Here is a 26748-nt window from a genome sequence, read left to right on the forward strand (position 1 = left end):
ATCATTAAACAAGGGAGAAGGCCTTCAACTAAGCAAGAGCAAAGATTCTGCACCTGTCTGTGTCTATACACCCAAGAGACAGGACCAGAGTGTGCTGAGGAAAACCAGAGTTAGAAAGCTCAGAGCTTGAAGAATTCTTCTCTTAGACGACCTCTCTACTAAGAATCAAGGCTTTTTTCTACTGGCAGACATATAGAATCAAGGAGATTCTGACCTGTCTCTCTTAACCACAATGTCCTCAACTGTGAATATCAACGGATGTTAACTTTTGAGAATCTGATAAGAGCTACAGATCTGCCCCCCAAAAGAACAGACACAAATACTTCCATACAAAATTTTGCATATAATTTGAGGAGGACAATGTTTACAAACATCCCTAAAATCTAGATTACGGACCGCTGAACTGGATGATTTCTGAAATCTCTTCCAACTCTAAAATGAGTTTATGGAAGTTCTAGTTAAACTTGACAGATTAAATACTCTTTTTTTTTCTCCCTCCTAAAAACTTAGAAGAAAAAAAAAGATAACAGGAGAAAAGTAATAGGAGGTGAAGAGATGTTAGCAAAATAATTGAAGGTAGAAAGTGGATGGACAAGTGAAACTGACTTAGCTGAGCAGAGCCTTAAGTAGCTGCACAGAAATCATTCAGTTCACCACCGAGAACACTGGAAAGGCTCCAAAATGGAAGGCACTAGGACCTATGAAAGTAAAAGTGAGAAGTGAAGTCAATCAAGTTTCACTCTCTTACACAGGCTCTACAACAAAGCCCATTAATTTTGTATTCTTTTTCTTAAAGGGGAGCCCCACGAATTTTATATGTCCCTGAGTGTGGCTGAAACAAAGGTTAGTTGAAAGTCTTTGTGAGAAACATTTGGATCCAAAGATGCCCTTCCTCAATGCACAATCAGGAATTCTCTGGTGGAAGATAAAAGATTTACCCATTTGACACATTAAAATAGCTGTGTCTCAGCTATAGGCAGGGATGAGGGTCTTTATTGAAAGCATGAGGACTAAATGAAAATCCACCCACTGAAGTGTGAAACCCAGGACCCATCCCTCCACTCAGCTCCCAGAAAGCAAATAGCTAGTTGTCCCCGCAAGAGGTTAGAGAACTCTTCTGTGGAGAAACTCCAGGAGTTGGCATTTGTAAGTCCCCTAAGAGAATAGCTGTCCCATCACTCTACAGTAAATCTAACCAGAATAAAAGTCTGCAGAGCTCCCCACCATCTTCTCTGCAACTCACTTTTAAATCTGAGCGGACAGTCAAGAATCACCAAACATTTAAGGACCATCTCCAACATAAAAGTCAGAAGCTAACACGTGCCAACAGGAGAAACAAAACAAAACAAATTCTGAGGAAATGGTCAATACGAGGTACAGAATAAAAGAAAATTTTAACTATAAATTAAACAGAGAGATAAGAGAGCTTACTACATACAAGCTCTTAGATTATTGAAAAAAAAAGAACATTCAAAAAACATAAAAGTACTCTTAGAAGTTAAATATGATTGCCAAAATTTTGAAAACACTCAATCCAAGATTTGGAAGATAAAGTTAATGAAATCTTCCAGTAAGTATAACAAAAAGGAGAAAATTGGGCAGAATAAAACTAATCGTGGTAGGCAGAATTCTAAGATGGTCCCCAAGATTCCCACCCGCTGGTGTACAGGCCCTTGTATAATCCCCTCCCCTTAAGTGTGGGTGAAACTTATGAATACGATGCCAATTTCTCAATGCTCTGCCAACACCTGTTATCATCTGTCTTTTTGATCACAGGCATCTTAGTTGTATGAAGTATTATCTCAGTGTGGTTTTGATTTGGATTTCCCTGATGACTAATGATATTAGGCATGTTTTATGTGCTTATTAGCCATTTGTATATTTTCTTTTAAGAAACATTATTTAGATGATTTGTTCATTTTTTAATTAGGTTATTTATCTTTGTGTTGTTGAGTTGTAGTTCTTTATGTATTCTGGTAAAGACCCTTATCAGATATGTGATTGGCAAAAATTTCCTTCCATTCTGTGAGTTGTCTTTTCACTTTCTTGATGGTGTCCTTTGAAGCATGAAAGCTTTAAATTTTTTTTTTTTTAAAGATTTCATTTTTTCCTTTTTCTCCCCAAAGCCCCAGGTACATAGCTGTATATTCTTCATTGTGGGTTCTTCTACTTGTGGCATGTGGGACGCCGCCTCAGCGTGGCTTGATGAGCAGTGCCATGTCCACGCCCAGGATTCGAACCAACGAAACACTGGGCCACCTGCAGTGGAGCGCGCGAACTTAACCACTCGGCCACGGGGCCAGCCCCTGAAAGCTTTAAATTTTGACAATGTCCAAGTATCTATTTTTTTCTTTTGTTGCACCAGTTAATTTTTTAAACATCATTCCAACTCTTACTTGACATGCAAGATATCTTCCTTAAGCCTCTCCTAGATTCCACTACCCCATGCTCCTCTCATATGAACCCTGCATAGCTTGAACTGACAATTCTCCTCTGGAGCCAATGCTCTTCTACCACTTTCGCCATACCTTGTACAGATTTCTAAGCAACTCTAAGCACTTACTGATTGATGTATTTCTCTTCCTAAGTAGGTTGTGAGCAACTCAAAGGTAGGGCTCCATTATTCAACTTTGTATTCTTAAATGCAAAAAAAAAAATCTGGCACATAGTGCGCATTCAGCTAATGTCTGATAAATAAATGAAGAATGAATAAATGAATGCTAATTGTACATTGAAAGATGGTTTGATGCATTTTCAGGGTCCACACTGTGTTGGTTAACGTTTAGAACCCCTTCATGGGACCACAGTACTCCTATATCTAAATCTTTTCTCATGATATCTTTTCTACATAGAAAGCATTCTTTTTTTCCTATAGTTTCTAGAATCTTATCTTTTCTTATCAAGGTTTTTCCAAGTAATGGGAGGAAAAGAAAACCCATCCTGTCTGAATACGCATTTTCCTGAGACTCACACTTGATTAACATAAATATATTTGCATTGATTTTTCAAAATAATGTATATTTAGTCTTTAGGTATATTTGCAGGATAGTAAGTTTTTTGTTTGCTAAGGTACAGAAAACTCTTAATTACCTATTTTTGGGGAATAAACTAAGGTAGTACAGTAAGAGGAAAAACAAGAGAATCATGATCCATAGCAAATCTTGCTTTCAAATTCTTAGGCATCATTAAGCAGAATAGATAACAAAACCATCTGCTATAATTCTCATTATTTCTTATTTACTTTTTTCCCCTATATAGCCTATAGCCAAACTTTCTCAACAAAACAATGATCCTCTTTAACTCAGGGAATGTATAATGACAAACACAAGCAAAACAGTTGCAGCAAGTTGCTTGTTCATTAGCATGGATAATGAAGAGTTGAGTATATTTCTTTTTTTTTTTTCTCCCCAAATCCTCCCAGTACATAGTTGCATATTTTTTAGTTGTAGGTCCTTCTAGTTGTGGTATGTACATGGCCTAATGAGCGGTGCCATGTCCGTGCCCAGGATCCAAACCAGTGAAACCCTGAGCCCCTGAAGCAGAGCACACGAACTTAACCACTCGGCCACGGTGCTGGCCCCTGTATTTCTTATCTTGGTCTTTTTCTTTGTCTACACAGAGTGTGATGAGTAGAAAAAAACAGAAACCAGAATTTAAAGTCTATACTCTTAGAAGTCCAGGACCATTTTTCATTAACCAATTTCATACAGAACATTTACACGTATCCTATTATATTTAATTTTTTTAAAGTTCACATTTATAAAACATTTTGCAAAACTAAACAAGTACTAATGTTAAATGACTGATACACTTCCATGCGCCACAGAAGAATAAAGTATATTATAGACAACAACAAAAAAAACCCTACATCAAAGTGCAAAGGATTAAAGAAGATTCTTTTATTCATCAATCAATATTTATCAAACGTCTGCTTCATTTTCCAGATACCATTCTAGGCACTGGGAACATAGTGGCAAAAAGAACGAGTCCCTGCCCTGGTGGAGTTTACATTCTAGTAGAGGAAGACAGACTATAAACAAACATATAATACGTTCGGTAGTGATGAAAACAATAAATATACACAAAGCAGGGTAAAGGGAATTGTGGGAAATAGAAGCAGATAGAAAGAGATGCTGTCTTAGATAGGGTAGTCAGATAAGGCCTGCTGAATAAGATGACATTTGAGCAGAGACCTGAAGGAAGTGCTGGAATGAGCTGTGAAGAGATCTGAGGGAGAAGCATCCCAGGCAGACCAACCAGCAAGGGCAAAGTCCTGGGACAAGAGCGTGCTTGGCTTCTTCAAGGACCAGCAGAGGCCAGTCTGCTGTGATGTGGGCAAGGAGGACAGCAGTTAGAAGCAACGCTGGAGATCACGAAGTATGGAGCCAAGTAAGGTCTTTGGTCTTGTCTCTGATTGAAATGTGAGACAGAAGATGGGATTACATTTCCTTTCCTCCACTGAAGTCAATCCTTTATTTTTCTCTGGGATCGAGTGGAAGGAAGGAAAGGAATACATTAACAGGAATCACAAGAGTACCAAGGAGGGAAGAGACTAGTCTTGATGCACAACAGACTGCTTCAAAATCCACTTCAAGATCATAACATGTGGCTCTTGCAATTTTTATCTGAAAATATTGTAATAGCAGGCTGACAATCGTGATTTCCTTCAGTCTAAATGCAGTAACCTCTTATTTTCCCATCAGGTGAAATAGGAATGCTAGTCTAAATTCAGCCTAATCACGGTGTTAATAATAGCACAAATGTGAACAGCATCTCTGAGCTAGAGATCTCCAATTTTTGCTTCTAAATTAAGCTTTGTTACATGTCCTCCAGGTTCAGGTTAATCTTCATCCTGTGGTGAGCAAACTTTAAGGAGAGACATCCACACTCTACCAGAACTAGAACTCAGAATAGAACAACTACCAAGCACTAGCCAGGCAAATGTGCCAGCACGCAGTAACCTTGTCTTTCTAGTTGCTGTATTTTTAGCAGTCAATGTCGAACAACTTATTTTCTAACATTGAGGATAATACTAGAACAATTTTCCAACAGAATTTGCACAAAATTTCACCAGCTAATTTATTTAAATCTCATAACCTTTTTCTTTCCTTCCCTGGCACCCTCCCTTCCTTTTTCTTTCGTAATAATCATAGTTACCTCCTGGGCCTAAATCATCTCCTTTAAAGATGAAGACTCTCACTGCTTCAGCGAAGGATCTTTACTGTGTTTAATGGTAAATTGGGTACAAAGAAAAGAACATCTGTTTTGAGCAATATTAAGGTTGTACTGTAGAGCTCAAGCCCTCCTGGTGAATTCTCTTTCTAGTGAAATACTTTTATGGTCATTGCTGCAAAACAGATGAAATATTTTGTTCTTCAAAAACGAATGCCAGTCAGGGAGCTATATGGGGATTCCTGCCACCTCAAGTCTCAGCCTATTCTCTTTACAGCTAGCACCACCCAGTCCTTATCTTCCCAGACCCACCAAGACTTAAAGACTCTCATTTATTGTTCATCACTATGGAGAAAAAGACAATGTAACAGAAATTTAAAATGTGATGATGTCACAAAATATTTTTAAATCCTACCTAGTTCTTCAGGTAATTAATTCCTATTCTATACTAACATCTAACTGGAGGCAAGCAAATCTCTCTTCTAGCACCTTTCCTGGATTTTCTTAGGAAGTGTCATCCACCAGGTATTTACTGAGCATTTATTATGTGCCAGGTATTGTTCTAGGGGCTAGAGATCCAGCAGTAAGCAAAAAAGATAAAAATCTCTGCTCTTGTTTCCAGTGGAGGGAAACATACATTATGAAATTAAATAAGTGAAATTCATAACTTGGGAAACTGTGATAAACATTATGGAGAAAAGTAAGCCAGGAAAGGAGGATAGGAAGGACTAGGGTAGAGGGGAGGTACAATTTAAAAATAGCTGGTAGGAAAGGTAGCACTGAAAAGATTCATTTGAACAAATACCTGAAAGATTTGAACATATATCCTCTCAGGAAGCATTTTGATTTATGTCATTCCCTTTCTAAAAACATATTCTCTGTGGTGGTTTTAAGGAAGCATATTTTGTAACCTTTTTGATCACTTTACACAAATTTAAATGTTAGCTCAAAGATGACCACTCTCACCATTATTATCTAACATTGCTCTGGAGGAGACAGTAGCCAATGAAACTGGTCAAGAGAAAAAATTAGGTATAAAAATAGCAAAGGAGGAGGTAAACATTATAATTTGTTGATCATTTATCAATTGCTTCAACTTACATGGAGAAAAAACCAATTTCAACTAGAAGAGAATTAAGCAATGTAAGTGGTTACAAAATTAATATATAAACATTAATTGCCTTCATATGTATTAATACAAACAACAACCAATTTAAAAATACAAAGACAAAACTCCATTTACAATAACAAAAAAACATGGCAAAATACTTAGGAATGAACTTGACAAGAAATGTGCAAGAACTATGAAGAAAACTTTGAAACACTATTAAGGAATACAAAAAATAAACCTGAACACATGAAAATGAATATCAAGTTCATGATTAAGAAGACTCAACATTATGAAGATAGCAATTCTCCCTAACTTAAATCTATAAATTTAATACAATCCCAATAAAAATATAATCAGAATTTTTGTTAGAAAAAGAGTCAGGTATTTAAAGTGTATATGGAAAAAGAAAAAAGCCAAAAGGCTGGGAAACTCTAAAAATATAAAATTAACAATAAGAGAGGAACAAGCTATATTTTTATTTTGAAGTTTCACCAATTAAAATAGTGTGGTGTCACTGAATGAGTGACAAACAGATGAATGAAACAGAATAGAAGATTGAGAAATAGACATAAAATATATTAGGGAATTTAGCATAAAGGTGGCATTGCATGTCATTGGGAGAAAAGATGGATTATTAAATGGTTTTGGAACAACTAAGTTAGCTATCTATAAAAAAATTTATATCTTATCCTTTATACCAAAATAAATTTTGGCATAAAAATTTATACCAAAATTTGGTATAAAAAAACCCATAAAGCAATAGAGACAAGAAAGAATTTTTTAATAGACTCAGAGTAGAGAGGGCCTTACTAAGTATAACACAAAACCTAGAAATCATTAAAAATGGATAAATTCAAATTCATAAAAATGAAAAATTTCAACATGGCAAAAACAGTGTAAGCAAAATTTTTTTAAAAAAACCAACAAATTTTCAACAAGCATAAGAAGGAACATCCAGGGGCCAGCCCAGGGGTCACAGGTTCAGATCCTAGGTGTGCACCTAGCACTGCTAGTCAAGCCATGCTGTGGCAGCGACCCACATACAAAGTAGAGGAAGATTGGCATAGCTGTTAGCTCAGTAGCAATGTTTCTCAAGCAAAAAGAGGAAGATTGGGGGCCGGCCTGGTGGCATAGTGGTTAAGTTAACATGCTCCACTTTGGCGGCCTGGGGTTCACAGGTTCAGATCCCAGGCACAGACCTAACACTGCTTGTCAAGCCATGCTGTGGCTGTGTCCCACATAAAACAGAGGAAGACTGGCACAGATATTAGCTCAGGGCTGATCGTCCTCACCAAAAAAAAAAAAAGGGAACACCCACATATTGCTGGTGGGAGTATAAACTGGTACCAGCTCTGCTGATAGCAATTTAGCACTATTAAAATTAAATTTTAAGTGCATACACCTTTGACTCAGAAATTCCTTCTAAGAATTTATCCCATGTATTTATTGACATATGTGAGAAAAGATATGTACAAAGATATTTTTGCAGCATTATTTAAAATATAAAAATATTGGAAGAATTGGGATACATCTATATAATGGAACCATATGCAACCTTCTAAGAGTTAAAGCAAATCTGTGTGTACTGATATGAAATGATCTCCAAGATCACTATGACCACCCCCCCAACCCAAAGGAGACAGCAGAGACCCAAAAAGCCAATGGAGTAAGTGTGAGAAAGAAAAAGTATGGATGTATACTTCCAGCTTATTTGTTCCCAAAGAGTTAATATGCCTGGAGCTCAGATAGGGACAAGCAGAGATAGAGAATAGACCTGGATGGGATCCAGGACTGGGAGCCCTTTCAAAGTGGGAGTGGGAACTTTCTAGGTCCAGGAACAGAGGACTCAGTGATGAGTTATTCTTAGTGTGGACGCCACACTGATGCTTTACCTGTGGACATTAGCCAAATAACCAACCTGGACACTCTTCAGATGTGCCCTGAAGAGTGGGACTCAACTTGGGGAATTTTGCATCCTATGTGGAGATGGATACCTAAAGGAAAACCCTGCCTCCTGATCACTCTGGAACTGAATGGAACCAGGGAATTTCTCTGTCTTTAGGAAGCAATGGAAGCACCACAACGGTTATATATGTCATCCAAAGTAATTTGAACTTACTCCCAATTCCCAAACTTTGTATCAATTATTCCCATTCATGGTGTCTTCTGTGATAAGCATTGTTAAAAATGGCTGTCCTGAAGAAACAAATTTCTGATGATGGAAATCAGAGCAGTGGTTACTCTTGGGAGTAGCTAGCGTCAGGGAAGGCATATCTGAGAGACTTCTGCGGCACTGAAAATGTTCTTTAGTTTGATGGGCGGTGGTTAGATGCATGTATACATACGTTAAAAGGTTTGTTTAAAATTTACAGACTTTACTGTACATAAACTATATACCAATTTAAAAACACTAGCCTGGAATTTCCTTCTATTCAACTATAACCTACTTGGGTCTGCATTATCCACATTCTTCTTTTCTCCCATAAAGAATCAAACTCACCTATTCAGCGAAATTCCAATGCCAGATAGTACAAATGCAAAGTCACAAGGAAAACAAAAACAAATCTATTTAGCTGGTGGAGAGATCAAAGAAAAGTAAATAGTGAACTGTGGCTTCATCAAATATTTACAGAACAGTGCAGAGCAGAAAAAAGTAGCCAGTAATCAAGATATATGTTGGCATTATATTTACTTTAGAGCAATTTTCAAATTTGCAATTGGTTTTAAAGTCTTTCATTTAAATCTAACACTTTGTTAAGAGAGTACAATAAAATTTTGGTTAACTGTGGTTTTAGAAAATTATAATCTTTTAATGCTTTCAAAAATAGTTTTTGAAATTAAAAAAAAAAACACTCTTCCCATTTTGAGATTTTGCTTCGCATTGCCCTACAGTCCAGTGACCTATATGTGTCAAAGCAGCTGCCAAATACTCTAGCGTGACCAAGAAAATAAATTTGAATTCCTGTTCATGCTAAATTTTCTTTTCTCTGCACGTATGGGAGACTTCTCCACTTTCAGGAAGGTGTTGTGGAGACTTGCTTCCCTTAATTCTGAGCCTCTGCTTGTTTCAGTAAAAAATACAACATTCCCCACTACCCTGTTCCCACTCCTCTTACTCCTCAACAGAAGTAATTTTTGGTGGGAGGGTAAAGAGCAAAGTCAAGTCACAGGGCAAGGGTGGCCAAAGTCAATGACCTCCGGGGCAAACCCTCAAAGCTCCCTCCTACCGGAAGCCACAATTTGAAGGGTGTGGGATAAGCAAAGTAACAGCAAAACAACACTGCCACAAGGACGGCTGAGGGCAGGAAGAAGCTGCATCAAATCCACCCAGCAGCACCATTTGTCTCTTCTGTAGGCATCCTATGGATTCTGAGCTGACAGCCTATGAGGCCAGGAATTAATCAAATATCAAAGAGAACTTTATAGTATTAATACCAATTATTCCCAACTTTATTAATTTTTCCCATCTTGGAAAAAAATGACAAAGAAAATACAGAATTTATTCCAGCCTTGTTAAATACATCTACCTGGAATTTTTTCTATTATTTATGAATCAAAAAGTCCTTATCATTTTTTAAACTTTTATCATCTCACCACTTTTGTAAAGGCCTTACATCTCTGAATCCTCCAGAACAAGACAGCTGTGTTATCATGGAAAGGGAATAAACCTAGACCCAGAATACAGAATTTGAAAATCATGGCTTTACCACTTACTAGATATAAAATGGGAGATAATACCTAGCTTCACAAGGCTCTCATAGGAGTAAAAGTTTTGTAGCCTGTGACAACTTATACAAATGTAAGGCATGACAGTGGTAGTATTACCAAGTGAAAAGAAGAGAGGCTTTGGATCTAGAAATCCTGGTTCAAATCTCAGCAGTATCTCTTTGACCAAGGTAAATTCTCTGAACTCCACTGTTCCACCATGATTGCTGCAAGGATTAAATATTAACTTATATAAAGGCTCAGTCACTTAACAGACATCCAATAAATTAAAGCCATTATTTTGAAGATTGTTCTCCTTTCCTCTAGTCATTTTTCATTCATTTATGCAACAAATATTTATTGAGTAATAGGCACTGCGCTCGAGTATAATGGTAAGACATATATAACTCCTATCTTCATGGAGTTATCATCTAGTAGGGAATACAAAAAAAATAAACAGAAAATCACAATATAATATTATATGTATTGTAATAGGAAAAGTAAGGGTGCTTATGGGAACCCAGATGAGAGACCCTTCATCCAGACTTAGGTTAGTATCTCAGAGGCTTCTTGGAGAAGGTGACATTGAACTGAAAACTAAAAGATGATTAGGAATTAGCAAATATGAAGGAGAGGGAGTAAGGGAAATTTCCCAGGAAAAGACACATGCAAAATCCCAGAAGCAAGAGAGACCGTGTTTCTCAAAGAATACCTCATAATATCCATCAACACATACTCTCTGTTATGGAATTAACATAAATACTCTCATATAGATCTTTCTGTCCTCTTCTTTTCCATTGGTATCATGTCTTTAAGCCTTTCAGCTGACAAATATCCACTGAAGAAAACGTATTTTTGTCTTCAGCCAAAATCCTTCCATGACTAATTACCATTACCAAGAATAAGTTCCTGGTTATGCGGCCTGATAATTCACACCATGTATTCTCATTCCCATCTAGTGATACCAAAAGCACAGCATCAGACTGGAGAAGGATGGACAAATACCACTCTCTACCTTCCATGAGCTTAACAGTCCAATTAGGAAAATAAAACATAAAACAGATTATGACATAGAACCGTCTGTGACTAAATATTACTTGAATGGTTGGACAATAAAGGTAATATAAATTTAGACAAGGATAGATGATATAAATCACTGCAGCTTGGGAGAAGTTTCCTCACAGCATTCAGTGAAGCACATGGCCTTATAGATATATATAAATAAACACTTGGACAAATTCATTTGTTTAGTCATTCAACAAATATTTGAGGGTCTACTATTATATGTATACAACAGGTACAGGGACAAAACAAAGGTCCTGCCCATACAGAGCTTATATTTTTGCTGGTAGAGGAGGCAATAAACAAAAAGACAAGCAAACATTTTACATACACATCTATTTAATCTTTGAAACAACTCCATGGGGTAGGATTTATCAGCCTACTTTTACAGAAAAGACAAGGAATGTCAAATAACTTGTCCAAGGCCAGGCAGCTAGCAAGTAGCACAACTAAAGTTTTTTTTTGTTTTTTGAGGACGATTAGCCCTGAGTCAACATCTGCCACCAATCCTCCTCTTTTTGCTGAGGAAGACTGGCCCTGAGCTAACATTCATGCCCATCTTCCTCCACTTTATATGTGGGACGCCTGCCACAGCATGGCTTGACAAGAGGTGTGAACGTCCGCACCCGGGATCCAAACTGGCGAACCGCAGGCTGCCGAAGCGGAACGTGCGAACTTAACTGCTGTGACACTGGGCTGGCACCAGCACAACCAAAATTTTAACCTAGGTCTATTAGACTATAAAGCCCTTGTCCAATGTGAGCCATTCCACTCCACTGCTGAAACTTTCCTTTCCCTGCCAGAGGTTGCTGGAAGATTCTCTGATATGTGGTTGGTCCTGAAACAGTGTGCCCAGGATTTACCAAGTGATTCTTTCTTTCCTTCCACTGAGCTAGGTTGTGGGCTATTTCTTATTCCTGCAATGTTCTTCCTTCCCCATGCATTGCTTTTAATTGTGATTTTCATTTCCACTTCAAAATATATCCATGGATTCCATTTTATGCAGTTCCCTTCTCTGTTCTTAACATCTTCAACAAATTCTCCAGTCATTTTCTGCATTTACCAAAAACAGTTGCTGATTATTAGCACTATCTTCCCCCTCAAAGATATGGCTCTAATGGGCTATGTGGCAACTGTGGTGCGTTGGAAGGATTACTATGTTTGGATTTATACATATTAACAATAGCTCTAATATTAAGCAGTTAAACACCTGGCCCTTTTCTACATTATCTCATTTCATCTTTTCAATAACTCTACAAGTGATTAAAAATTGTTCCTGTTGTACAGATGAGGAATTGGGGTTCAGAGAGGCTGAATTACTGGCTCAAGGCCAGAACACAGTGAATCCTCATGTGCTTTCCACTATACCATGCTGCCTCCCACCTAAAATGATAGAAATCACAGAAATGTGGATTTGAAAGGATCCCCTAGGATCTTTTATGAGACTCCTTCCTGTGTAGATATCATTTCCACAGAATCCTTTCCCGTGATCGCCTCTTGTCGAAGTCCTGGCTTTCTCATATGCAAATTGTGACCTCTGTGAGCCTCGGTTTTCTCATCTATAAAAGGGAAGACTATTTGCCTCACAGGGTTATTGTGAGGATCAAATGATAAAGTCCGGAAAAGTCCTTTGCAAATAACAAAGCACTTTACAAATGCTCCCTGAGCTTTCTTTACAAGCAAGTTAAACCTGTAAAAAAACTTTACCTTTGAAATTAAGTCTTTGTAAATGGATTCTCCTTTATATATCACTGATTTCATAATCACAAATTTAAACAGAGCAATATATCCATAGCTTTTCCTAGTAGGCGAAATTATTTTACATGACTACTAGACATAAGACTAAGCTTATAATATAAGTTTTTCTCCAACTCTTTTAGAGATGGAGGAAAATATCAACTTTCGAACAGCTATAAGAAAGTGAATTTCATCTTAAATCTACAGTTACGTAAAATAATTAATACAGCTTGCAATAGGACGAGCTTTAAATGAATTCTCTAATTTAATTTTATTAGAATTTGTGCACATATTAAGAATACCAATACAATTATAAAACATTTGAGCACTTACTTAACATTTGTTAACTCATTTAATAAAATTCTTCAGTTATAGGAAAATGATAATTTAACAATTAAAAGAAAGTTTAACAGTTAAAGGAAAGTTAGTGTAAGAAGCTAGTAAAATAATAAAACAATATAGGCAAAGGGAAATCTACATAGCATATGTAACCTGACTTTTAATAGAGTTTTCAGTAAATTACTATACCCAACAACAGAAATGTTTCAGAACATTTTATAGAAACTACAAATAAAATAAGTTAAATTCTATTATCTGTAAAATGTCTACACATATGCTCATTTAAAACTGATCCATGGATATTATATTATGTCCCTTTATCCAGGTAAATGGAAAACTAGATTTCTCTATTTACCTTCTATTTCTTTAGCTTTCAAATTCATTTAGTACGTTAATCTTAAAATCTGTCATTTCCAGATAGTTTCTGTGCTTCTTTCCTTAGCATTCATATTGTTTCCTTTTCTTTTCCAAGGGTTTCATTCTAAAGTCCATAAAAATGTATGAGCATATATGTATTTGTGTGTGGCGGTGTGTGCATGCACAATATTTGTGTCTTTTTCTAAATTAATATTTCTCTTGATAATGAGTAAAAATCAAAACAGGACAGAAGATTCATCCCTTCCTCATCCCTTATTAAGGCAGAAAAGTGGAAATACATCATGTCTTTTGTCTTGCATAAGCCCATCTCACTAAATGAAAACACTTGTTTTACTTACAGCCAATGTCCTTCAAATTGCTGGTGGTGATATGTTTTTTCAGCAATGTTGTCTGGAAAAATGAAAGAAATTCAGTTTTCCACCATCTAAGCTTCTTATATCTCTGAATGATGCAGGCTCAAGACTTGCCAAATGAGATGGGCAAAGGCAGCCAAATAGGGCTTCCTAGCTAATCTAAAAATAGCAGGTGGTGGTGAGCAGATAGACCATTTTTCTCTTGCTCTTTTTCTTTTTTTCTAAGAGCTAGGTACCATAAACATGGCTTCTTCAAAATTAAAACAGTTCAAAAACAATTACATTCTCTCTTGCCCTAAGACCTAGACATGCAGTCAGTTAGGAAAATTTGTACATTTTGCTAAGAAAGATGTGAAAGTCAAGGCAAAGCTATATTCTGCATTTCTTACAAGAAGGTTTCCATACTCAATTTCCATTTGTTCTGAAGGGAAATCTGACCATCACTTGCTGGAGTCAAGAATTGCCTTTGCCTTTTATTTTTCTTTCCTGGAACTCCTTGAATAATAACTATTAACATTTTGTATGTATTTTATAATTCAAAAAACCCTTTTACAGATTTTATGTTATTGACTCCTCACAACAAGCCTGTGCCTGGGAAAGGTTCTAGCACTACAATTTGGAAAATGACAAAACCGAGGCTCATAGAAGTTGGCTCATAGAAGCTTGCCCAAGGCCCTCCAGATAAAAAAAGGGGCAGATCTTCTGTCCTCAAATTCCACTTTTGTCACACACACACACAGAACTCTCTCTCTCTAAAGATTCCAACATAAAATGGCATTTAAGGATTTAACTTTTAAAGTTGCATGCACACGTGTAAGCATGTACAAATATATTTTATGGGGAAAACGTTAAAATAAATTTTCTTGGATTAGAGGTTCCTTACAAATGTAAAAGTTCTACCAAATGTGAAAAAATAAATTTACTAATCATATTAACTATATAATGATACATTTCTTTAAAGACTTTCATTTTTCAAAATTATTATTCACTTAACGTAAGAAATTAAATAAGGAGTTACAATAGACATTTAAGTTTTGTTTGTTTGAAGGTCAGAGCAAAGACATTCACAGCTTAGAAGGAAATACTAATGTGTAAATTGCTCTCTCTCAGTGGTAGGATTACAGGTATGTTTTTCTTCTCATATTTTCTGTATATTTCAAACTTTACAGAGTCAAAAAATTATGGGCTTGAGCCAGCCCTGATGGCTTAGTGGTTAAAGTTTGGCATTCTCACTGCTTTGGCAGCCTGGGTTTGCTTCCTGGTGGCAGAACCACACCACCTGTCTGTCAGTTGCCATGCTGTGGTGGCAGCTCACATAGAAGAACTGGAACTAGCATACACAACCATGTACTGGGGCTTTGGGGAGGAAAACACTTTTTTTTAAAAGAAATTATGGGCTTAACTGCATTTTCAAAAATAACTTAGATATAAGAAACGTTTTACAATATACTTTAAGGGAAAAAAGCAGGACAAAAAGTTGAATTTATAGTGTGATCTCAATTTGGTAAAAAAGAAAATGTTTCTTTGTAGATACAAGTACATAAAGCTGGAAGGCAAGGATAGTGCTAGGATAGTGTTACTTCTGAATGAAGGGATCCAGGGATTATCTTCTTATTTGAACATTTCTGCAATCTCCAAATTGCTTTAATGGGCATATTGTACTTTTATAAAGAAAAGAAAAATGTCTAAGTTTATTGTCACTGCCAAGTGGAGATCAAGTGAAAGTAAAAAAAAATCTCAAATTACAAATTAATGGAAGATATTAATATACTCGCATTCTAATTTATAAAACTTTCAGCTTTATGCCCATTAAGTTAGGTACATGTACCTCTCACTAAATACAAAAGATAAGGGTCAATAAATTTTGCTGATAATCAAATCTCAGTTTAAAAAACCCTGTATTACTACATTTTCAATATGGAATTCAGGATTTTGCTTTCTGAATGTAAACAAAAGCCCTCTAAAGATCACAAATACACACAAATGTAGAAACTAGGTTTATGTTTATGCATGTGTGCACACACATGAGGATATATACACAGTGGATGGATTGTAAGGATGTGATGGAACTTCCAGTAGACTATAGTTTTTCTTTATAAGTTTCTAGATCATTAATTTTCTGTATGAAATATTGCTCTAGGATCCATGAAATCAGGAATGCCTCCCCTCTCTCCTTTACCTTGATTACTTTGCTTGCAATAAAATAGAAATTGGAGAATGCCAAGATAGAGGTCAGTCAAGGGTTTCATTCACTTTCCTTTTGGTCGCTATTAAATAATAGCAAGTATTAGCCTGGTATTACGTGCACTGCTCCACCAAAGATGGCATTCTTTAACTGTCTGAACAGTCCTGCAGTCCAGACCAGGTATGAAGGCAATGAAGAATTTTTGCCTGCAGCCTATAACCATGCCCTTTGCAGGAACATCTTGGTAACAGTTTGGGTGGGGTAGGAAATAGAGCATTCTGCCCTTTTTATCATTTCCCCAGAGCAGAAATACTGGACTTGTAACACTAATCACAATATTCTTTTACTCAAATAACAAAAGAGTAATAAGCTTCTAACTTTTATAAAAATAGAGCAAGGGCAGTTTCTAAACAAACAGACTTTAAAGATAATTTATAGACAGTGAGAGTTCTCTTTGTTGCAACTTATCTTCTAGGAAGGGCTACAAAGATCCTTATGTACCTTGCTTAAAAACAATAGATAAAAACCATAGCCTATTAAGTTCATCTACTTCCCAAGAGAAGGAAGGTCTCTTGGTGTGAGGAGTATCAAGCATCAAATTCTCCTGAGAGTTTTCCATAACAAATATTTATTATTTTTATAATCTGAAAACAATACAGCTACTTTTACATTTTTAAATTAGCAGAACTTTTACATTCACAAATGAAAAATCATAATTTTCTGAAACATTAATGGAGACACCAAGATGTTTATGTTCAGCACCACTCAAAAAATAAAGTACAGAAAAAAAATTAAAGGAAAACGCTAAGAACCTGGATAGCAATCCAATCTTTATGTAGCTTCAAACTTCCTCAAGGGGAAGAGTAATTCCTAAAATCTCAGATGGTCTTTCAAGAGCCCCTGGCAAGAAGTAGATCAATAAATATTTGCTGAATGAACAAATTTAATAGTAAATCAATTGCCTAATTTTTAATTTTTATATAAAAGACATTCTCCTAAGAATCTTAACCACCACTCCAATCCCACTCACCAGAGGTAACCTCAATGAACAGTTTGGTGAATCTCCCTCTACACAACATACACCATACCTACACACAGAGTGAGAGACAAAGAGAGAGGGGATCATACTATATTTCTACTTTAAAAATATAGTGGATATCCTCTATAGCTTTTTTATTAACTGCACAACCTTACCAATTTTTCAGATGCTTTCAGCAACCAAGACACTGAATAAAAGGAAATGATAGTACTAATAGTAACGGCTACCATTCACTGAGCATTGTTCTAAATGCTTTATATATACTACACATTAAAATCGCACAACTTTATAGGTAGATACTATTACTTATGGCCCTCTTATAGATAAGGAAGTTAAAATATATTACTTGCCCAAGGTTATAATGACTTGCCCAAAGTCAGATAGTAAGCAGCAGGGCCAGGATTTGAAGCCAGCAGTCTGTCTTGGGAGCCTGTGTTCTTAACCACTACTGCCTCTGTGATGTTAAAAATATTAAAGATAAATTCTTACTTAACAATGACTATTGGTATATACTAGATGTAAACATAATAGGACGCAATGTTTTGGGTTTTTTAAAAATTATACCAGAACCTTCTATACTTAGTAGAGGCTTCAAATTAACCATAACAAGAGGTTACATGTTCAGTTTAGTCTGCCATTAGTCAAAAACATTTGAATTACTAAAAAACATATGAATTTCCTTTACATATATTTCATAAGCTGAACAAGAAAAGAAATCTAAGTGTCTCATTGTTAGTTTCTTTTATGGCCCAAAGTAGCTTTATTCAAGTTTTACCACCCGTTTTATTCACTAGACTTGTCACTAAATGATTTATGGTAATTTAAAAAAAAACTATATCCAGTCACATACACAAAAAGAACCTGAATCACATTTAAAAAATGTATGATTCAGACACTAAACTCACACTAAAGTCAGATCCAAGAATGCTTTGTATAATGGCAGAATCTTTGGAATAAATGTACAGTCTCTCATGGTAACTGGTATTCTGAAGAGAACAATATTCAATAGTCTGTTTAAGGTCAGTCTGTTAAAAGTTGGTTATCATACTTAACAGGTTTGTTTCATTTACTAATACAGCAACCAGTTCACGTCAACCACTAGCAAAATAGTAACACATACCCATATTGACTAGTCTGTTCCCAAGCCAGTGATTTGATAGCCAGTATTCCAAGCACTATATAACACATCAAAATAGTGTTGCTAAACCAACTGGAGCATATATTGTTTTATAACATTAGCCAATTTCCTAATTTACTACTCTAAAATAAATGATTCCACTCTACCTGACAGTAACAGCAAGGACAAAATGGCAGCTTGAGGAGATGCTTTACTTTTGATTGAATCTTAGTTTAAACAAAGGATAAGAGTAAAAACAGTGCATATACATACATATAAACATATTCAGTATCACCAAAGCACCAGCATCACCACCACCATTTTGAAGTGACACCAAAAGGTGATATGTTTCAGAAGATGGGTCACTTGAAGATGAGGTTTTACCTACCTCTGTTACTAAATCACTTTCTAGATCACGGTTTTGTTAAGCACACTTTTGTTCTTGGAAAAATAATCATTTGTCTGAGCTCCATGTAGTTCCACAGAATAGTAAAAATAACTGTAAGTTTCTTTGTATACATAATTGATAAGTTAATAGTAAACAGTCTTGCAAGACAGCCCTTAATATAAAGTCTGAGGGAACATTAGGAAATTAAATTTCCTAGCAACCTGTTAAGCATAATTATCTAACCAAGTACTTATCCCATAAAAAAAAAACAACAACTGGTATTATTCAATCTAATACCTAGAGAAGCAGCTGGGAGTTGTGCAGCAGACTTTCTTATAGTAAAACAATTCTAAAAGCACTGTCTTTGATTGTCTGTATTTAATCCAACATCTCATTTTCTTTTTTCCCCTTTATCTATACACACAAAATTTCACTCATTATTTATTAATCGATTAATGCTTTTGCTCTGGCAGTGCAAAAGACCTCTCATCGGCTCCCATCTTTTTCCAACCACTCACCATCAAAATAATGATGCTTGGATTATAGCCAGAGCAGAGGAAAGAATCAAGTATATGATGACCTCATGTGGCAAAGGGCTATAACTGCTGATTTAACTATGAAATAATCACGGGCTTAAACTACTCTTATCAAATTTTTATTTTCAAATTGCTATTTTAAATGGGTATTAAACATTGCCCAAGTTACAGAAGAAAAGGAAAACCATCTTATATATAAAAGTGAGTTGCTGCCCACTAAAATAAAATGAACCTCCACACTAGAGTCAAAATGTCAAAATATTTGAGTTCTTGTTTCAGCTTTGCCAATTTTTGTGAGATCTTTAGAAAATCCTTAACCTTCCACAACTGTAAAATGGTGATAAATTTTATCTACTACAGACTTGTAAGGCTAAAAGATGGTTATGTGAAAGGATTTTATAACATCTGGTATTTACAGGGTACTTTTATCCTATTTATGGTGCTGAATATTCTATATTTAAAACATTTCTCAGCTCATTATAAAAATGAAGCCAAAAACTAAACTACTGTTACCCAGTTTTACTTCTAATTGTCACCTTTTATTCTAGTTCAATGGACATTGATTGGTATAGTACCTACTTCATTCTAGGCATAGAACTAAAATTTGGGGCCGGCCCCATGGCCAAGTAGTTAAGTTCGTGCGCTCAGCTTCAGCAGCCTTGGGTTCGAATCCTGGGCGAGGACATGGCACCGCTCATTAGGCCATGTTGAGGTGGCATCCCACATGCCACAACCAGAAGGACCCACAATTAAAATATACAACTATGTACTGGGGGGTTTGGGGGAGAAAAAAGCAGGAAAAAAAATAAAGAACTAAAATTAAATTAATTCAAAGAGTAGCCATATAGCCAATAAAATTCTTTGATGATAGTCTTAATTCTTAAAAAGAAACACATCATATTTATCTATTTAAAATCTGCCAAAACAGAACTTGGTGTTAATTTTTTGTGAAATCCCTGAACCAAATCCAAATCCACAATGACAGAAAATATTGAGAAAATTAATATCATATTAAGAATTTATAACTTAGTAAACATACAATTACAGAGCTGTAGCCATAATAACCTTAAAAAAAGGAAGGGGAAAGGGAATAGATGAAACTGAATCAAATTCAAATTTCATACCTGTCCTTCACTCAATGCCTTTAATTTATTCCTGGAAGCACTGTCACTAAGCAAAAAAGCTTCAAACAAAATTTTTTTTCATTAATTTTAATAGGGCACATTATAATACACTATATCCCAAGATACCAAAAAACATATCAACTGAATAATAAAACAAGTTTGTAAGCAATAAACATAAGAGAATATACATAAAATATATTGCAAAGAAGTTTTATTATACCTGCCAAGAAGAAAAACTTGACAATGGGTGGTGGTTGGTAGAGGAGAGGAATAAAGGAATCTTTCTTTGGAAGGTAAATTCTGTTTTCTCCATCATTTTACCCCCACCAATTTTCCACCCTTCTGAGAATTAATGGTTATCTTGCATTCAAACTGCACTTAAAATTAAGTTACAGGGGCTGGCCCCATGGCTGAGTGGTTAAGTTCACACACTCTGCTTCTGTGGCCCAGGGTTTCACTCATTTGGATCCTGAGTGCACACATGGCACTGTTCGTCACGCCATGCTGAGGTGGCATCCCATATAGCACAGAGGCACTCACAACTAGGATATACAACTATGCACTGGGAGGCTTTGGGGAGAAGAGGAGAAGAAAAGAAAAGAAAAAAAAGATTGGCAACATATTAGCTCAGGTGCCAATCTTTAAAAAAACGTTAAAAACAATTAAGTTATCACACACACAAAAAAAACCTTTAGGGAACTTCAAAACACATGGAAATGGCATCTGCACATAACAGACTAATGTTCTAGAAGATGCAACCTCTTCATTTCTCTCATTTGACATACTTATGCAAAGCAAAATAACCTGATGCACAATTCAAATGTGTTTGAAGTAATAATCTGTGTGTAGAAAGTGTCAAGTAAATTAGTATGTTTTTGTCTGAGATGGTAATGTTTAAATACTGTTTTTTATTGCATACTTGTTCAGTGTATTTTGGAGTGGGAAAAGTCTTTCTACCCAAAGAGAAAAAAGTTGATTGTCTGAAAAGTGATACAACTTTTCAAGAAATGTTATGGCAAAAAGTTATTAACTGAACAGTTCTTATGGGAGAAGACTGTATTTAAACATTTTTGGCACTACTAACCTCACTACTAATACATTTTATAATTAATGATAACATTCCAAGGCACTACATAGAATTATATCAAACTTGCCTTCATTTTTCAATATTCAACTATCTAACTGAAGACAAGAAAAAACAATTTCATTGTACAAATAAATTCTTAAAAGAAAAAATCTTATTAGGGTAGCCTCATATAGAGATTTTGGAAAAGGCAAAACTATGGAGACAATAAAAAGATTAGTGGTTGCCAGAGCTGGGGGTGGGGGTGGTGGGCTGCTGATAAACAGAGCGCAGAGAATTTTTCAGTGCAGTAAAACTATTTTGTATCATACCACAGTGGTGGATACATGTCATTATTCATTTGTCAAAACTCATAGAATGTACAACACTGAGTAAACTCTAATGTAAACTATGGACTTTGAGTGATAATGATGTGTCAGTGCAGGTTCACTGACTGTGACAAATGTACCACTCTGGTGGGGAATGTTCATAGTGGGGGAGGCTGTGCAAGTGTGGGGGACACTGTGCAAGTGTGGAGGCAGACAGTATATGGGAACTCTGTACCTTCCACTCAATTTTGCTGTGAAACCTAAAACTACTCTAAAAAATAAAAAATAAAAAAAGTTTAAAAAAAAAAGAGATAAGACTGTAAATTCCAAATAAGGTCTGTACTTTAGTTAATAGGAATATATCAAAGTCAATCTCCTAGTCTTGATATTATGCTATGGTTAGCTAAAATGTTATCATTGGGAGAAACTGTGTGATGGATACACAGGAACTCTAATAATTTTGCAATTTTTTGTGAGTCTAAAATTATTTCAAGATTAAAAAATTTTTTAAAAAGAGATGAGATTTCTCAAATGAAGAAGGCTATTATTTATCAGGATTTATAAACTCTTTAAGCAACTTATCTAGCATTTTTCTGGAGGTAATGAGATTTACATCTCTTTATAAAAAACACTCTGAGACTCCTTGTCCTCTAAAATATGACAGACCTCAGTATACAGTGCTCTAAGTTTCAGGCATAGAAGACAAGAAAATTCTGAATGAAGGAATAAGTCTTATACAATTAATTACCTTCCCATTAGAGTAAACTATAAAAAGTAGTAAATATACTCTGATAGAAGATGACCTGATATGCAAAACAGGATCCAAGAGATAATGCAGAACATTAGGCTCAATACTCTTGTGCCCACCCAATGGTGCAGCTTTTAAGTCATGAAAAATCATAAATCTTTTTGGCTTCTTTTCAATTCTACAGATTTAAAAAGTTATAAGCTAAACATTTTTAAAGGTTACTGAAAATCTCTGAATTACACCACTTAAAATAGAATCAATGTAATTTATATAAACCATTAAAATCTTTTTATAGTCATAATTTTTTTCTTCAAAAGTAGAATAAATTTTCATTCTAAAAAGATGTAATCATTTCAATTGAGTGTAGCTCCATTACATTTCATGAGATTTATACTTAAGAATGATATTTAATTTAGTAAACAAATTCCATTCATATCAAACAAAAATTTTAAAAAGCCATACAATATCATGAGACAATTTAAATATTAATGGTGATTACAGATTTGAAATAAAATCTCCCTTTCAAAGATCACACATCTAGACTGCATAACCCACTAAATTATCATCTTTGAGTATCAAGAAACCAAAAACAAAAGAAGGCGTTTTAAAAAGGAAAAATGACAGTTCCGATGTAAAAGTGACTCCTCTGCATTTAAAAAACATAGAACTTTTCTAAAACATCAAGTAGAAAGTTTAAATACATAGAAACACACTGCATACCTTAACCAAACTTGAAAAAAAAAATCTTTAATTATATACAGACCTAAAATGAATCCATGCAGGTTTTTAAAAACTATAATTATTCTACCCCTTGTCTTCTTTACTAATATATATATTTCCAAATATATATTCAATAAAAAAAATGATAATGCTTTCAAGATATATAACATATAAATATCATTTTTATCAGTAACTTCTCTTAAAGGAGGGGGAAAAAACTAAAGGTAGAACCCTACAGAGAAGCAAGGCAAAGTACGAAGGAAAGAGTGATCACAAGGTTCTCAAAGCAGAGATGTGTGACTTTTTTTAAACTTTAAAAAAGTAGGCTGCCTAATTAATCCAGACAGTAGGGAAAACAGGATAAGGGAGGAAATAAGAGCTGGGACTAAACAAATTTGTCTTTTGACTTCTCTCCAAGTATAAAGGTAAAGAAAGACTACTCAGTCCCAGTGCAGTGTCGAGAAAGAATAAAACGGAAAAACTTATCCCTCACGATGTCCCACACACATTTTACCTATAAAATTGGGAAGGAATTTACGAAAAACCATACTTACACCTCAAATAATTTAAAGACAATCATAGCCCAAACCAATCTTTTAACTAAGTAATATTCCATTCTAAAAGAATGGTCTGAGGAGGGAGAAAGGAAGAAGCTATTTTAGGTTCCATTTAAATTGAATCTCTATACTCATGTAATAACTTTCAGTTATCTTGTAAGTATAGAAACTTTTCCTCTTTAATCCTCTAAAATCCCATGCAAAAAGATGAATAAAGTCTCACTCATACCACAGATAGAGAAACAAAGGCAGGAAAAAGATTAAATGACCTATAAGAAAGGCTATGCCATTACAAACTGGGAACAAGGTTTAACCTGCTCCTCTGAAAAGTGTTACAGACACATTAATAAATACTAATGAAATGATTAAATGCTAAACCTGGTCTTATCTTCCACATAAATTAAAGTGGAAGGGGAGGCACTTGATCAAAAGTATTTAAATAAAACTTCATAGTCCTTTTCCTAGGGATTCCTTAAATTCTACTTTTCAACTTTTAATAGGTGCACTAATTTACACAGGACACATTACCATTTACTATGTAACATCAAAGTTTCCAGTTAAGAAACTGGTCACCAACGAGTTGAGAAGCACCAGAAAAAAAAAAGCCAACCTGCTGAGGAGGATAATAGAGAGGAAAGACAGAAAGAGGCGGGGTCCTTTATCATACAGTTTAGCCACTTTACTGACTCTGGAATCATCTACCTCCACACTTCTTGTGTGAGAGATAATTAAATATCTTTGTTTTTTTAAACCAAAAAAAAAAGAAACTAGTTATAAACTTTCGTATAGGATTCACCAAAAAAAAAATTTTTTTCTTGGAACAAAAATAGCTAAAAACTTCGGTTTTCTAAAGAGACTTGTATGAATATGGAAGTACGAAGATATACAAAGTTGAAGTGTTTGGGATCATTTGGCTGCCTGTGGTCCTCAGCAAGATGACAAAGTGTTCAGAAATTCTTTGACCTGAGGGGAGGAAAAAAATATTAATATAATTCCTTGACTATTTGAGACATCTAATATTCATCTTCACTTAAAAGTATATAACAGCTGAAGACCTTAACTGTATAAGCAACTTCATCACAAAGCTATAGCATTTACTTTCAAAAGAAATATTAATAAATGCTTCTACAATAAAAGATGAATGACCTAAAACGTCATTATAGGAGTTACTAAATTTACACCTAAGATTGAGACAGTTCTATAACAGCCATAACGCTAATTTTATAATCTCTTCGTAATACCATAGACCACTGACATATGCAGCTTTAGCACTGATAAAATTAATAATCACAATAGTTTAAACAACTCTGAAGGTCTAGACATGTATAACAGATTTGTAATTTTTCTGAAGCACAAATGTGAATCAAGTACACTCTGTAATATTGATACTTGAGGAAGGTCATCTAAGCAGTGAACAAACCTTGCCAACTGACCAACATCACAATGCAACAAGATTCAATTCTCTACATATTCGAGACTACACAGTGATTCTCCCGAAGGAACAAAGATTATTGCTTTGTAAAAATACCTAAAAAAGAAAGCTACCTGACAGCATTATTAATGAAAGTAAAAACAATAATATGAAATGATGATTCTTAGTTAAAACAGAAGTGTTATATAAAATTAAAGTGGTTTTACAGATTCATTCAGTTAAAATGATGGTTGGCTTTTAGTACTGCAATGGCTGACAATTTATTTTAATAAGTGAATTCCATTCTTAAATTTTTAACATCATTAATAGTATGAAGAGGCCACATGAATTTTCGAGATATACTTTACTTTTATATCATGAGAAAAACAACTGTATGCTATAGTAGTTACCTATAAATGCTGAGATTTTCAAAATTCTTGAAATACAGCCCTTAAGAATGTCAAGTATCATTATAGTAAATAAAGATTTTGTGACAGGATAAAAATCAAATTTCTCTCAAAACTAAACAAAAATTTGTGGCTTCTTCTTTAGATCTTAGATCACTAAGTTAATTAATGTGGATACAGGAATATTTGTTATACAGTTCTCATTACTGTTCCCTCTCAAATCTTCATCAATAGGTTTTCTCCCAGTTCCTTTATCAATATGGGCACCACTCAATATAATACCGTCAACTCTCAAATATTTGTGGGATAGATTAACTCTGATTAAAACAATGACTCAATTGATTAGGCAATGCCAAGTCATCAGTGACAAGGTCCCAAATAAAACACAAAACTAAAAATCCTTTAATCTCAAGACTTTACCTAATATAAAAATGGCTGAGATCCACATCCTACAACTTCAAATATCCTCCATAGTGAATTTAGTTGAAAAAGAGAAATTTAATTTCACAAGTAGTTTATTATTAAAATATCTAAAGATTGGTGGTATAGGGAAGAGGGGAAAAAAAGAAGACAGAGCAGAGGAGAAGAGGCTGAGAGAACTTTTGTTAATGTGATTATCCCCATATTGCAGATAAAGGAACTAAAAGATAAAGAAGCTCCTTCTTTTAGCTAAGGGCACAAAGCTAGAATTTGAAGTTAGGATTAGAATCTACTAAATAGTCTAAATCTCTCGAAAGCTCTCAACTGTCTCTTAATCTAACTTTCTGTAATATTTTCTGTGAGAAAACTTTTTTCTCACAAGTTAGAATACTTCTTTTAGACAAAACAAATGTTACTTTATAGTCTTTGTACAAATCTACCTTTTCAACCAGACTGTCATATTTGTCTTTAAAGTCTTCATTAACATCCAGTGTTAAAATAGGCACTTCTTGTAGATAATCAAAATTGGTCCTGTTTAAAGACAGGTGAACAAAATAATTAGAAAAAGCAATAAATAAAAAACAGTAAAAACTCATTCTTATATCATCATTGGAAAATGAAAGCGCTGTCAATCATTTTATATTAAAGTTATCCTGCAAGCACTTCATCTGGCAGCCCCTTCCTTTCTCACCCAGAAACTACACATATCTAAAAACACCGTGTATAAAGCATATAAAATAGAAAGCTAGGCATTGTGACATGTCATTCTCCTCAAAAACCAAAAACATACCATAAAATAGGAATGTTTACATTTTAAAAATGAGAAAACTAAGGCTCAGGGAGGTCA

The 26748-nt window shown here is 34.9% G+C and overlaps 2 protein-coding genes across 2 annotated transcripts in view; both read right to left on the bottom strand.

Annotated features, from left to right (window-relative positions):
- SLC4A4 (solute carrier family 4 member 4) overlaps nt 1-13967 on the bottom strand; it is a 396172-nt gene extending 382205 nt beyond the window's left edge. Inside the window, exon 1 of the mRNA XM_070614690.1 lies at nt 13843-13967. The gene's annotated coding sequence lies outside the window, so the exon portion shown is untranslated. The remainder of the gene's footprint in view (nt 1-13842) is intronic.
- Nucleotides 13968-20440: 6473 nt separating this feature from the next.
- The window catches only part of DCK (deoxycytidine kinase), a 31615-nt gene continuing 25307 nt past the window's right edge, over nt 20441-26748 (bottom strand). Inside the window, exons 6-7 of the mRNA XM_008535163.2 lie at nt 26342-26432; nt 20441-24626 (exon numbers count right to left, since the gene is read on the bottom strand). Coding sequence (XP_008533385.1) covers nt 24591-24626; nt 26342-26432 — 127 coding nt within the window. The 3' untranslated portion in view covers nt 20441-24590. The remainder of the gene's footprint in view (nt 24627-26341; nt 26433-26748) is intronic.

Source organism: Equus przewalskii, chromosome 3, assembly GCF_037783145.1.
Source record: "Equus przewalskii isolate Varuska chromosome 3, EquPr2, whole genome shotgun sequence".
NCBI lineage: Eukaryota > Metazoa > Chordata > Mammalia > Perissodactyla > Equidae > Equus > Equus przewalskii.